A 14,954-nucleotide genomic window follows, 5' to 3' on the forward strand; every position below is an offset into this window, starting at 1 on the left:
ACTAACCCGGACAATGCTGGCTAACCCCCTAAGTATGTATATTTAATACTTTCGACCAAATATATATACTTTCAACCAGATAGTTGAAAGTACCAATATGTAGTGAGTGACCACCAGAAAGTTGACTCGCATTATTGAATTTGAACAATCAGGAAAGTTTTTAACCGCAACATAAATATAAGACCTAGCCTAACCTAACATCTAGCAATGATAGACATAATACACGGTATCGTAGGCCTAATGTAGTACATATATGTGCTATACTAGGCTTAGGAATATTTAAGTTTAGTTTTTAGCTTAATTTTGTCAGGACTATATAATTAATAGTACAAAAAATGATTTACTGTGGTCCATCACTACATATTGATACCTTGGACCCAATAGTTACTATAAGTACTATCATTTCAGGAGAATGTGTTGACATTATATATATATATATATATATATATATATATATATATATATATATATATATATATATATATATATATAAGGCACAACTCTCCTAAACACGAGAGTGAAGTATACAACTTTAGAACACTTTCCCACCAGGAGACTCGAACCCTAGCCAGCACAGAAGCCTTCCAGCAACTGGCATAACTGGTGGTGGAGCGTGTTAAGGCGTACCTGTTATGCCAGTTGCTGGAAGGCTTCTGTGCTGGCTAGGGTTCGAGTCTCCTGGTGGGAAAGTGTTCTAAAGTTGTATATATATATATATATATATATATATATATGTCGTACCTAGTAGCCAGAACTCACTTTTTGGCCTACTATGCAAGGCCCGATTTGCCTAATAAGCCAATTTTTCCTGAATTAATATATTTTTTCTAATTTTTTTCTTATGAAATGATAAAGCTACCCATTTCATTATGTATGAGGTCAATTTTTTTTTATTGGAGTTAAAATTAACGTAGATATATGACCGAACCTAACCAACCCTACCTAACCTAACCTAACCTATCTTTATAGGTTAGGTTTGGTTAGGTAGCCGAAAAAGTCAGGTTAGGTTAGGTTAGGTAGGTTAGGTAGTCGAAAAACAATTAATTCATGAAAACTTGGCTTATTAGGCAAATCGGGCCTTGCATAGTAGGCTGAGAAGTGCGTTCTGGCTACTAGGTACGACATATATATATATATATATATATATATATATATATATATATATATATATATATATATATATATATATATATATATATATGTTTCATTGAATATGAAAGATGCTAGAGCACTAGTCAGAGGGATAGAAGCCATAAACAAGAAATAATCAATACAGAATATGCAGTCATATTCAATGAAACATGTATAAATGAAAACCGGCTGCCAATATATATATATATATATATATATATATATATATATATATATATATATATATATATATATATATAAGTAAAAGGTTTAAATTAACAATAATAAATCTTCAGCAAATTACAAAGAAATATTTTACAGAATCATACAGGGGAGCGCATTAATCACCAGCACACTCGTTCACTAATTATTCTCAACCTCAACTACAAACTAGCTCTTATTAGGATATTAAGTTTCCTTAATATTCTGTTAACATGACAAGTATTGTTTTTTGAGAGGCTGCTGCTGTTGGTGGCAGGTGATGATTGCTATTCTTCAGCTCCATAAACACTCTAATACGTTTCCGATTCAATCCAGGATCCAGGGTTGTTGCGTAAGAAGTATTTACGGCACTCATCATATGTAAAGATGAGTATTGAGTAGGGAATGGCTGGCAGCCACCAGTTGAACCTGCACAAATATAATTGCACCGATTACACACTTCATTGTTGAAACTGTCAGTGACAGCCAGTACAAATTATCTAATTATAAACTATTGCCATGTATAATAAATATTATTTAAATTATTCATTAAATGGCTAGTAAAGTTTCTATATGCTTCAATATTTAGCGTCATTAAGACTCAGCCGCTACTTTACAAAGGAAGAAAGGAAGTAACTATATTTGGTGCTGTTACATAAGGACCGTCAAGAAAGATATAATTTTTGGCCTTGGGGGATTTACGTGTCAAAATGCAATATACTCTTCAAGAGGACGGGTTGGACTATTCGTGGTGATGAACAAACTAGTTCATATTCGAACTATTCGAACATATTCAAAAGTTTTCGAACATATTCGAATGATTGTTTTAGTTGCTAAAGAAAACAGATTTTAAATTAAATTCCTTTGGATACCATCACATGTTGGCATCTCAAAGCATGATACTGTTTATATGCTTGCAAAGACCGCCTGTAGTAGACCAGTAGTATAAATTAATATGGGTGTTTCATTAGCAGTGACAAAGATAATATTTAAACAAATATCTAATGAAAATCTTACTGACCTAACAAATTCACTAAGACCTGAAAGTTGTAGCATTAAACATTATGATAAATATCGTGAGGAGACATTTATATATGGAACTAATAGGGCAAGAACTCGGCAATGTGATATTACAGTGGCTAGAATAAGCCTGAGATCTGGTAGCTCTCTCAAACCCCAAATGTCTAATACATCATGTGTCAATTTTGTGAAAGAGAAAACATGCTTTCCGTTGAACATTATATTGAAGAATGTTCTATATTGACTGACTTTCGCCCTCCTGGAATGAGGTATGCTGAACTCTGTAAATACTATATGAATACTGGAACACTTGATGATAGATTGGACTTGTACCCAAGATTGACTATTTATACAATGCACCAGTTATACAATAGTGATGTAACTATAACCTGAGCTTGTAAGAGCACCCTAATCACCTTCAGTGGTTTGGTGCTTAATACCACACTAGTTTATATAGCAGCTACCTTACCCTGTCAAAGTAGGTGAGACATAAATGTATGTGTGTATGTATGTGTATATGTATGTATGTATATGTATGTATGTGTTTATGTATGTATACAGGATATGTGGAAGCTGGTCAGAATTGCATTTCACCTTTGTAAACGCACATTAATGACATTGTGTAAAAAAAACACATCTAATACTTTTTATGTAGGGCAGACGTAAATCTGTGTATTTATGTATTTCTGTATGTAGGTTAGATTAGCATTTTATAAGTACTGCAATCACTTGTATAACACATCTCTAACCCTATCCATGAAGGACAGACGAAAATGTAGATATGCTGGTTAGCATTGTAAATGTGTGGCGACGTCTGTGGTAGAAAAAAAGGACCATCAAAAAAGACATCAGTGGCCCCTTCAGATCACGTGAAGAAAAGGAAGCACTTCATCTCATTCTTTTACTAGTTTGTTTAACACCACGGATAGTCCAACCCGTCCTCTTGAATAGTACACTGCATTGCATTTTGATACGCAACATCCCCTAAGACCAAACATTGTTGTACTAAAAATCATATCAGCTCGCAAGATTGATGTGATGTCCCGCTTTCTATTCGTGGGTCCTCGGTTAGGTTAGGCTCGGGCAATTTAGTGCATCGGTTTAGAGATGTTGGAAACGCTTAAGAGGACTGGCTGGATATATAAATACACAAAGAAATCACAGTAACGTGATGGATTAGGGAGAAAATTGGTAGGAGCCATCAGGAGGATTCGAACCTAAGTGCTCTTTGTACTCTCAAGCAAATGCCTTAGACCACTACACCATAACATGGTAAAAGCATTGCAACCTGGGATTCAATTAATCCTCTTGGGTTCCTGAGGCTTACAATGAAGGCTAATCAGGGTTTCACACAATGCCCTCATGCACTCTGGCTTGTCATCTAGGAATTTTACCTCCCACGCTTCTCTTTAAATGCACAAAGAAATCACATTAACTCGATGCATCAATGAGACAATCAGTATGAGCCATGAGGTGTCACTACCTGGTTTTATGAGTAACTCGCCTACACTCTGGCATCAGCCCGTCATCCAAAGGTTTTCCAACGTCAAGAAGACGGTAAATTTAAAATGTCCTCTTCTAACCTACCAGAGAACCCAAAACAGAAAATGGAACAGTACGTCACTTTTGCGAGCCGCTTACTTTTTCTAGTGCGACAATTTTTGGCCTTATGTAACGCATACAAGAGAAAAGCAACGTTCTTTGTAAGAGGACAGGTTGCTGGCATGTGGAAAATGGAATTCTCCTCCAAATGCCCCCATTCAGATCACAAAGAAATCACAATGGAGTGATATATCAATGGGAAAATCAGTTGGAGCAGAGCAAGGATTTGAACCAGCGTTCTAATGAATACCAGATGCTTGTCTTAACCCACTTGGCTACTATAGGACATTGCTGTTCATCCCAGAACTACTGTATCAACTGAGGGAGTCTGGAAGGCCCCAGTTGGTGCCACAACCAGGTCTTACAAATAACCTGTCTACACTCTGGCATGTGGATAATGGAGTTCTCCATTATCCACTCGCCCCCTTTCTGAACACAAAATCAGAATGGCTTGACATATCAATGAGAGTCAATTAGAGCATTGCGGGGATTAGAACCAACATGAACCAGCGTTCAAGTAAATACCAGATGGTTACACCAACCCATTCAGCCATGATGGGACAAAACTTATTCAACTTGGAAGTCTACCGAGTGCACTAAGAGAGGTCTGGAAGTCCCACCTGGTGCCACAACCAGGTATTACTAATAGCCTGCCTATACTCTAGCATGCTGGACAATGTAGTTTTTCACCAAATGGTCCCTTCAGAGCACAAACAAATCATAATGGCGTGATTCTCTCATTTATATATCACGCCATTGTGATCTCTTTGTGTCTTGATGGGGGCATATGGTGGAAAACTCTATACCCCACAGGCCAGAGTGTATGTGGGCTATTCGTAAAACCTAGATGAGGCACCAGCTGGGACTTTCAGATCTCTCTTAGTGCACTCAGTAGACTTCCAGGTTGAAAAGGATTTGTCCCATCTTGGCTGAATGGTGGGACATCAGAGTGATGGGAGTGGTGGGACATCATCTAGTAAATACCAGATGCAAGCATCTGGTATTTACTAGAATGTTGGTTTATGTTAGTTTATATCTCCACATTTCTCCGACTGATTTTCTCATTTACATATCACGTCATTGTGATTTCTTTATAGTATATTATATTGTTATAATGTTTCTTTCTTTCTTTTGTGTTAATCCGATTTTACTTTGAATTAAAACGAAAATAATAATCTTTACTTGAGGGGGTACATATGAAGACCCTTATCCATCCCTGGGGTGTAGGAGAGGAAGGCAGCCAGAAGAGTCTCGAAGACTAAAGCAAAGTTCAGATGCATATTCCTGTAAAACAACAAACTCGTATTATCACATAATGGCATGTGATGGAAGCAATTAATAGAAGCTTTTATTGGCAGATATAAATGTCCTCTAAGGAAGAAAATGCAGTTTGAAGAATTTGAATGCCTTTTAAACTTACAATCAACTAGTTCTGGGAAAAACACTTGACGTGAATTATCTTCTGCTGTTTCGTAATTAAAATAATTTAAGTGTACTTACTTCATTCCCTGATGAAAAATGGAGTTACGTCGGGTCTTGCAGATTATCAGATCTGCCCATTGCGCAATAACAACGGAAATGAAGAAGGCTGTGTGACATGTATACTCTAGAATTTTGCGGTCGTGGTAGGTCTGAGAAAGACATGAAGTTAAAGTTAATTACTTATTTGCAACAAATAAATAGAGTAACAATTTAATAAACATGCTTGTCACTGGGAAAATTTTGAAGACACGGTGGGAAAGAAAGATGCATTATTGTTAACCTGCTTTGAATTAAACAAACTATACTCCCTTCCGTTTTTTGAATTAACTATTTATATTTTGAAGTTAGCACACAATTGTACACAAATAAAACTTGGATATGCAGGCATATAAACATGTTAGTGATTGTGTAAAGTTACCAAAACAGTTATAAAAACCTCTTTCTAAAATACTAACACAATTGGGATTTGTGAGGTCTCCACACCCAAGGTGATCCCTTAACGGCATGTAACTGTACTGGTCTAAGTGCCACCCTAACAGTACTTGTTGGTTGGGAGGATTAGCTGTTAAGTGCACCCTTTCTCAAGAATCTCCTGCAACACTACTCACAAATTCCTAGACATGTACTCTACTCATAAACCTGTGAACTCATTTGGTCTGAACCCCCTAATACACTGAAGGCTCAATTACTTATATCCCGGTGATTATTTTGATTCCTGGTTTCGTTCTATTTCGTGTTGAGCAGTCTATCCCTTGTCCACCTTTTTCTATGCTTCAGCCAGAATCAGAATATTGAATTTAAAAATATTTGTACGATGCAATAATGCTTCCTCTGGTTTATCTTCCTGTAAATGTTTGCTGGGTTAATTTTTTTTAGCCCACTTGCATAGGTGTGATTTCCTATTTCTTTATCAACCTGACAAATATCGGGGCCTTGTTTTGTATGTTGCACTAAGTTCAGGTTTCCTTTTCAAGGGTTTGTCATAATTTAGGCATAGGAATAAACAGTAACTATCAGTAAATTGTTCAATGATGCTAAAATTGTGTAGGTGATAAATTCAGATGAAGACGCAGAAGCGTTACAGGAGACCTGACCTGAGTCAAAGTGAACTGAAAATTAGCAGATGTTGTCAAGTGCACTGTTCTTAGCAATTGAGAAGAAATCAGACCTAATAAATATTACGAAAATAGTGAAATTGCGATATCATATTGTAAAAAGAATCAAGGAATCATTATTACTAGGGATATAAATCAATAAATCCATGCTTAACTATTAGAAATGAGGTCAATACTATACCAGGATTCATACATAGAAACGTTAGTAATAAAAGCTGCAATAATATTATTCCACTATCTTGACCTTATTATGAATCCCTCACTTTTAGTTATGCAGTACAGTTTTGGACACAGTACAAAGTAGAAAGATGGAAATTCTTGTGATAACGAAGAAAGAAGGTTTAAGGTACTAAGAAAAAAAAAATGATATTCCTAGAAATATGTTCAGAATGAACGGGCATAATTGAAGAGTACAAATGGATGAAAGAGATTAACAAGGAAAATATGAATAAGGAGATAAAAATATATATCAACGTTAGAACAAGAAACAATGGTTTAAAACTGGGGAAATATATATTTATAAAATAAATAGGTAAGGAATGGTTCGTAAATTGGGATGGAAATCTGTGGAAGAAGTTACCATAACATGGTAGAAGCAAATTTACTTGTAAGTTACAAACAGGTTGAATAACCACATGAATTAATCAAATATATGTGTGTGTTATATATATATATATATATATATATATATATATATATATATATATATATATATATATATATATATATATATATATATATATATATATAAAGCAAACACTCACCCATTCCTGGCCGTAGGAATCCTCCAAATCATTGATGGCAAACGAATCCCATCGTTGACGGATACCAAAGAGTTTTTGAGGAATGAATCCATTTTGTGCCATAATGAAAAAATAGGTGTAGAACCCCGCCATTGACTGGATCATACCAATCTGACCATAAGCCATGGAGATGAGCCTGTTGTGTAGGAAATAAATCATTCTGGACACTGACAAAATATTGTTGGTAAATAATTAATTTACAGATAAATTTCAGAAATGTCATAAAAATTACAGATGTTCATTATCATTTTAGCTTCCCTCAAGTTTAACCAAGAGAGTTTGGATTAAATATAAAATATATTTAGAAGACAACAACATTTTAATGATTTAAAAGAACATTGACATTCTTCATTATACAGGTATTACAATATTGCTTATAATTAAACTTTTTTTATGTAAAGTATAAATAACCAATATAAATTGTATCCAAGTCATACTTTTCATGTTAAATTATGAAACTCTTCATCTGTTGAATTTGTGTTGCTAACTCCATCAGTTTGAGAGCAAAGATTACCATAGAAAGTAAAAACAAAATCAGCTGTTGTAATGTTTACAGAATTGTTTAAATAAAAAATCTTTTTATCTGAACCATCATTTTAAAAATAGGTCCAATGGGTTTCGTATGTCCAAAATTTAATTAGAAATTCAGATATGATAACAATTTTGTTTTACCGTGATAATCAATATTTACGGAAATAAGAGTCATCAGTTATCAAAATTACATGTGGAACTTCCAATGAGTCAATTTTCAACCTCCATTTAGCGAAGCTCGTAATTTTATAAATGGTATACAGCAATGCAATATTTTTAAAACATACTATTAACTTTTCCACACACACAAAACTCTCCTGGTTGAGGGATTTTATATCAAACGTTTCTGAAAAGTCATTAAAGTAATACTTCAGGGACATAAATTCTCCAAATAAAACCTGTGATCCTTTCATTAAGATCATATTGTAAAAATCTGTCACACAGTGTTGTGATTAACTGTTTACCTTTACACTTTCATGGCTCTTACACACTGATCAAATTTATTGCTTACCTTGATACCTTCAAACAATAAGCTTTGTTATTTCAGTTGTTCTTGTTTGAGATCAGTTATGAATCATTAGTAAGGAATAACCGGTTAGTAAATTGACACAAACATTACCTCTCGTTACAAAGTTTGTCAGTGAAGGGATTGCGGGGTGGACGCTTCATAATATCAGATTCAGCTGCTTCATATGCAAGGGAAATGGCTGGCACCTAAAAGTTTAAAAAAAATTATCATTTCACCACAAGTAAAAAAAAATACATGTAATATGGATTTATAATTAGGCTATGGAGATTTAAGCTACACGCTCTCATTCGCCAACTTGTCCGTGAACGGATTGCTGAGTTGACTGGGTCTCTTGGTACAGTTAGCCTAGTTTTCGAATCACAATCGGGGATCTGTGGTTCGATTCTCAGGCGGGACAAAAATAGTTCGTCACGTTTCCTTTCCCAACGAATTAAATTTTATGCTACAAACTGTACACTAAACATGGCATCAATTACATTGTCTCTTCTTTATCAAAATGAGAAAACGTAAGAAACCTTCAATTACAGTAAGGATTTTAAAAGACAAAAGACATCCCATTTTCTCTCTTTTCCTCCTACCTGTGCTCTCTTTTTTCCTTCCAGTCTCTCTCTCTCTCTCTCTCTCTCTCTCTCTCTCTCTCTCTCTCTCTCTCTCTCTCTCTCTCTCTCTCTCTCTCTCTCTCTCTCTCTCTCTCTCTCAATATGCACTATACACAGCCAGTAACCACACCATAACCACAATTACCAAGTGGTACTTTAGTTGATTGAGGCGCGTCTAGGAACGTCACGTGCATAGGTTCAAAACCTCATCAAGGCCCTTGTGGATTTGTTCATTTGATATATCGCGCTATTGTGATTCCTGTGTGTACATAACCACAATGGTATTTTGCACTATTGTTACTTTGTTTCAACGTTGTGACAACGTTATGGTTACATTGTATGTGTCATGAGCCGCTGAAAAATATGTTGAAAACTTCATGGAAAGCCAACCAACATTTCAGACTTCAGAGACGTCTCTAGTTGTCGCAATAGGAGCCAATCCTACTTAAGGAGTAGCATGAGCGTCGACCTCGACCCTCTATGACACTCTCCATACAATCACAAATCATCATGGAAAGTTGCATGAGCCTAACCGTAAGCATCTAGCCTCCAAACTCATACAAACAAACAAACAGACATTTTCTCTTAGGACATTGGTTGAAGAAAAAGACCTAATTAAATTGTTAGACTTTAAACCTAACAACTATTGTATATTGTTATCTTCCGGAAGGTAGCTGATATGGAATGCTTACTACTGTTTAAGGAACATTTAAAAAAAATCCGTACATAGATTAACGTGTGAGTTGAAGATTAAAGGTATTCTGCCTTTCCTGGATGCAACCGTCTCGTTAAGGAATGGCAGCTTCCACACATTTGAGTCAATACAGTGGGAACTAAAATGGAGATGTGCCTTAATGATAGTTGTGAGTGTCCTGACTATTACAAGGGAAATGTCCTGACTATTACAAGGAAAATGTCCTGACTATTACAAGGGAAATGTTCATACTTACATACAGCTCATGTTTGAAGCAGCTTGATGAGGAACTCGGTAGAGTGAGGCAGGTCCTTGTCAACAACAGATACTCTAATACAATAATTTGCAAAACTTGCATTTGAATTTTAAAAGTAAAAAAAAAATATAGAATATTACAAAATAAATCAATGTAACTAACTTACAATATCAGTGCCCAGATCAATGAAGAGGATGGTTACGGTACCCAAAGGTAGAGGCACAGAGGCTATCATGAAGAACACAAACGGAGTGATCTCGGGGTTATTGGAGGTCAAGGTATAAGCGATCGACTTCTTGATATTGTCAAAAATGAGTCTGCCCTCCTCAACACCCGTGACAATGGAAGCAAAGTTGTCATCTAACAAGATCATATCAGCAGCCTGTTTGGACACGTCCGATCCAGCAATACCCATAGCAACACCTGAGTGAAGCAAATGTTTAAGTTAACAGAGCTTTTACTCTTCTATGATAATGCAACGTTGGAAAACCAGACATGATCTTCACATATATATTGCAGAGACATGCCATAACATACAAGTTTTATGAATATATATAACTTACTTGCAAGATGAGCGAAACAAAACTTACCAATGTCAGCCTTTTTGAGAGCAGGAGAGTCATTAACACCATCACCAGTCACGGCAACAATGGCTCCCATGCGCTGACAGCCTTCAACAATGATTAGTTTCTGTTGAGGTGAAGTACGGGCGAACACAATCTCAGAGTGGTGAATGAGAATATCATCTAACTGTTCAGATGTCATGTTTCTTAGTTCTGAGCCATGCACAACAGCAGCCTTCGCTTCACGTGGGTCTACAGCTTTAATAGGGATGTTCAGTCTCTGAGCAATATCCTCAACAGTTTCACTTCCTTCAGAAATGATCCCAACAGATTTGGCAATTGCCTTGGCAGTGACGGGGTGATCACCTGTAACCATGATAACCTTTATTCCAGCCGATCGACACTTTGCTACAGCATCGGGTACAGCAGCTCGAGGAGGATCAATCATAGACATTAATCCTACAAAACGAAGGCCATGTACAGGGAAATTGACACATTCCGAGTTAAAGGGATATCCAAACGGATACCTATCAGAAGGTAAAATATAGTCACAGAAACCAAGTACCCGTTCTCCAAGACCTCCAAGCTCCAAACTGGCATTGTGGAAAGCTTCTTTCATTTCTTCATCCAGAACCCTTTCTTCGCCATTAATGTAAATAGTTGAGCAGCATTCCATGATTTTCTCAGGGGCTCCCTTCATGACAAGGAGGTAGCGGGGGTCAATTTTGTCCTCGGTTTCGTGTATCGATATTTGGTATTTATTTGTGGAATTGAATGGAACTTCACATACCTTCTTGTTTCGTGCGCGCCAGGCTCTTACGTTTCCAACAGTAACTTCGGCACATCTAAGCAGAGCAGCTTCTGAAGCATCGCCATTTACTTCACGTTTCATGATAGGGACAGCCTCTTGTCCAGTCTTAAATTCCGCACGGTTGCAGAGAGCCGCAGCTCTAAGTAGTGCATTCCAGCTGTGAGCTGTATCGTCACGTTGGCAGGCAGCTTGGTCTTCAGATGTATCGGCTTCAATTATCGTATTGTCAATCCACATGTGGGCCACTGTCATACAGTTCTGGGTCAGGGTTCCAGTCTTATCCGAGCAGATGGTGGAAGTGGACCCTAGAGTTTCAACAGCTTCCAAATTTTTTACAAGACAATTCTTGGCTGCCATTCTCTTGGCAGTGAGTGTGAGACAGACAGTGACTGTGGCAAGAAGACCCTCAGGTACATTGGCTATAATTATACCAATGAGAAACACTACAGCATCTAGCCATTGGTAACCTGAAAACACAGACGAATGAGTTTTCAATGATCAAAATATTGTGGTTTTGTTTATATGTAAAATCTACGGTTGAAACAATCCTGCAATCCTACACCAATTATATTGGTCGGTAATTTGTTTCACAGATGCTACATGTTGATCTATTTCTAAACTAAACCAGTATTTAACAAGATCTTTTCTGACTATACGTACTTTACTTACATCCATTGTTTTGTGTTCTATTTTGCTGATATTTAAGCACCTCTATGTAAATATCCCTTTTAGACAATCAATGAGAAAATTAACTGGAGCTGTGAGGTGACTCGAAAGCGCGATCGAGCATCATTTATTTGATTAACGTCAATGGCTGGGATTCTCCTGGTCACGGGTTCAAGTCATCTCAGAGCTCCACTTGATTTTCTCTTTCTCTTTCTGATTTTCTCACAGGTAGTAATTATTGCCAGGTTAATCTTTGAAAATGATTCTTAACTAAAATCTAGTATGTCACTAGAGGTGACTTCTACTTCCAAAACAAATGGGAATTATCTAAATACTCGAGCCAGGTTAATTACAATGTTCAGTAGCTCTTGTATTACTCTAGTTTTACATGATTTAACAAATATGTTGGTAGGTATCTATTTTCCCGTAGCGACACATGTGTCTAAAACATATATAAATCTTACTGACGTCAACTATATCTTTGATATCATCCAAGACTTATTCCGTATTCTCAATTGACATTAGTTTTTAACATAAGTACTTAACCATGACTAATAATTCCTCTCAATTCTGAAATACTTTCATAATACTCCTAGTTCGAATGCACGTCATGGGAGGCAGTTGGCGCCACCGTTTTCTACATTAATCCCTTGGGAATGCCTTAGGCTACCAGTCAGAACAGGTCACTACCAATTTCCATTGTTTAACTCTATGAACTTTCTATATTACAGTTCTACTGTTACAGCCCCCTTGTTCAAGTACTTAAGAAACTTTGTGTTAAACTATTTAATGTACAGGGCTATTGCATTTAGTTATTTCAGTACAGGGATAGGATGTTTTATTCTCAGATGCATTGGAAAGATTATTGGGCAGTCATCAAGATTATTGATGCTGTCATCAGCATAGTCGGGATTCACATCCCAGGGTTTTGTTTAATTGTATAATTATGGTTATTGATATACAACCTGCTGGTTGTCATTGAGTGTTAGTTAGGACAGTTTTGGATTTTTTGGAGGCTTTGTTTCAGATTGTTAATTATAAAGTAAGGGGTTTGAGATAAGAAACTGTGTATTAAATAGTTTAACACAAAGTTTCTTAAGTACTTGAACGAGGGGGTTGTAACAGTAGAACTGTAATATAGAAAGTTCATATTATAGAAACAGTAGAACTGTAATATAGAAAATCCGGTGGATTTTCTCATTGATGTATATCACGTTAGAGTGATTTTCTTTATGTAATTGAAAATAATCACCAGTTAGCACTATTCACAGTAGGTACAGGAGTCAAAACCTGCATCAGAGGAGTTCCAGGATATTTCAAGTGCCTAAGTACTGTATCGTAGAACAGGTTGATGACCGTGAGTGGTGTCCCAAGAAACATAAAGCTGTAGTGTATTTGACTAATAAGTGAGATAAAACGAATGTGCAGTGAGAAGTGAAATAATTGGACGAACTAATATCCAGGTCAGAAAGAGCCACAGAAAAAGTAAAGATCATTGATAAAATTGTTGCGGTATTGGAATGTATTATAGTTGGTTCGACTATATGTAATTTATTGCTAATAACAAACTATGTGCTATCCAATCCCCTTGGCCCTCCTTTAATCATCGCAACAGGAAGTGGGAAAGTTGTGGCAAGGTTAAGTGTTGACCACACAAGATTAAGTCAAGAGCACTTAAATGGAAGAGAGACCTGCACCTTACTGTAAACTACATTGTTCCATTGCTATTCAGCTCATAAATTATCCTGATGTTCTAAATGATCAGAAAATTTGCTATTTCACAATCTATTTTGAGTATATGTCATTTGCTAAAATCTTAAGTGAATCTGACTCATTTGATATCGTTCATCTTGCTATCTTGAGTGATGTCTGTGAACTCTTGTATATTCTATAACACAGACGACGTTATATAGCCTCCTACGTTTAGTGCTTTACTTTAATATTTACTTAACCAGGTTGAAAAATTGCTTCAATAAGATTAATTAATAAAAATATTAGATCGCTGATATATCCGACTCTTCATTTTATTGAGGTAGTTTGATTAATAATAAGACAACATGACAATAGTTCAACAAAAGTTCAATAGAAGACACAGTAACGACACGCAGGTGGGTAGACAGCGAGTGTATCATGGAGTAGTTTACATAAATATGCTTACTATGATCCAAAAATGTTACAAGAGATCATTACGAATAACAGAGAAGCAGTCACTAAATACACTTGGGATAATAATGATAACTTACCCATCATAAAGGCAATCGCACAGAAGGTAAAGCCCAGAGTCATTGCTACAGCAGTGATGAGGTGGACGAAATGACCGATTTCTTTAGCAATGGGTGTCTGGGACGTTTCCAGACCAGACGCCAGTCCAGCAATGCGGCCCATAACCGTGGTGTCTCCGATGTTGATAACAATTCCTCTGGCAGTACCTATAACGTAGAATATTCAACAATAATAGTTCTCTTGTATTTAAACTTAAAATATAAATATGAACAGTTATTTTCAGAGTTAAATAATTATTGAGTTCTCACCCTCGACAGCACTAGTGGAGAAAAAAGCGAGGTTCTTGGTCTCCAGCGGGTTGTCTGATGTAAATTCAGGGGAACGGCTTTGTGGTTCACATTCTCCAGTTAGTGATGAGTTGTCTACCTGTATGGTAAACATTACTTAATATTATAAAAATAAATTATTTAAAGTTCACCTAACCGTGCAGCTCAATTTCTCAATAGCCCCCCAAAATATGTCCTAATTTGAAAGTATTAAAACATTTGCATAACCAACCTTAAAACCCCTAGATTCAATGATGCGGACATCAGCAGGGATGCGGTCACCGAATTTCACCTCTACGATATCTCCTTTGCAAAGCTCCTCAGCCAACATGTTCTGCTTGTCACCATCACGAACCACGATTGCATACTAATAGGAATAAACAAAGTTTACTATTGCATTGC

General features: G+C 36.4%; 1 protein-coding gene and 1 long non-coding RNA gene across 4 annotated transcripts in view; one reads left to right on the forward strand and one right to left on the reverse strand.

The window, feature by feature from the left end:
- LOC138356039 (uncharacterized) overlaps positions 1-14,954 on the forward strand; it is a 166,407-nt gene that overhangs the window by 15,782 nt on the left and 135,671 nt on the right. The gene's annotated exons all lie outside the window — the stretch shown is intronic.
- The window catches only part of LOC123775292 (sodium/potassium-transporting ATPase subunit alpha-B), a 31,643-nt gene continuing 18,115 nt past the window's right edge, over positions 1,427-14,954 (reverse strand). For both annotated transcript variants that reach the window (XM_045770321.2, XM_045770320.2), the window contains exons 6-15: positions 14,785-14,919; positions 14,535-14,652; positions 14,247-14,432; positions 10,554-11,804; positions 10,130-10,386; positions 8,505-8,599; positions 7,316-7,490; positions 5,455-5,585; positions 5,137-5,238; positions 1,427-1,761 (exon numbers count right to left, since the gene is read on the reverse strand). In XM_045770321.2, the coding sequence (XP_045626277.1) occupies positions 1,644-1,761; positions 5,137-5,238; positions 5,455-5,585; positions 7,316-7,490; positions 8,505-8,599; positions 10,130-10,386; positions 10,554-11,804; positions 14,247-14,432; positions 14,535-14,652; positions 14,785-14,919 (2,568 nt within the window). In that variant the 3' untranslated portion in view covers positions 1,427-1,643. The remainder of the gene's footprint in view (positions 1,762-5,136; positions 5,239-5,454; positions 5,586-7,315; positions 7,491-8,504; positions 8,600-10,129; positions 10,387-10,553; positions 11,805-14,246; positions 14,433-14,534; positions 14,653-14,784; positions 14,920-14,954) is intronic.

This window comes from Procambarus clarkii, chromosome 70, assembly GCF_040958095.1.
Source record: "Procambarus clarkii isolate CNS0578487 chromosome 70, FALCON_Pclarkii_2.0, whole genome shotgun sequence".
Classification (NCBI taxonomy): domain Eukaryota; kingdom Metazoa; phylum Arthropoda; class Malacostraca; order Decapoda; family Cambaridae; genus Procambarus; species Procambarus clarkii.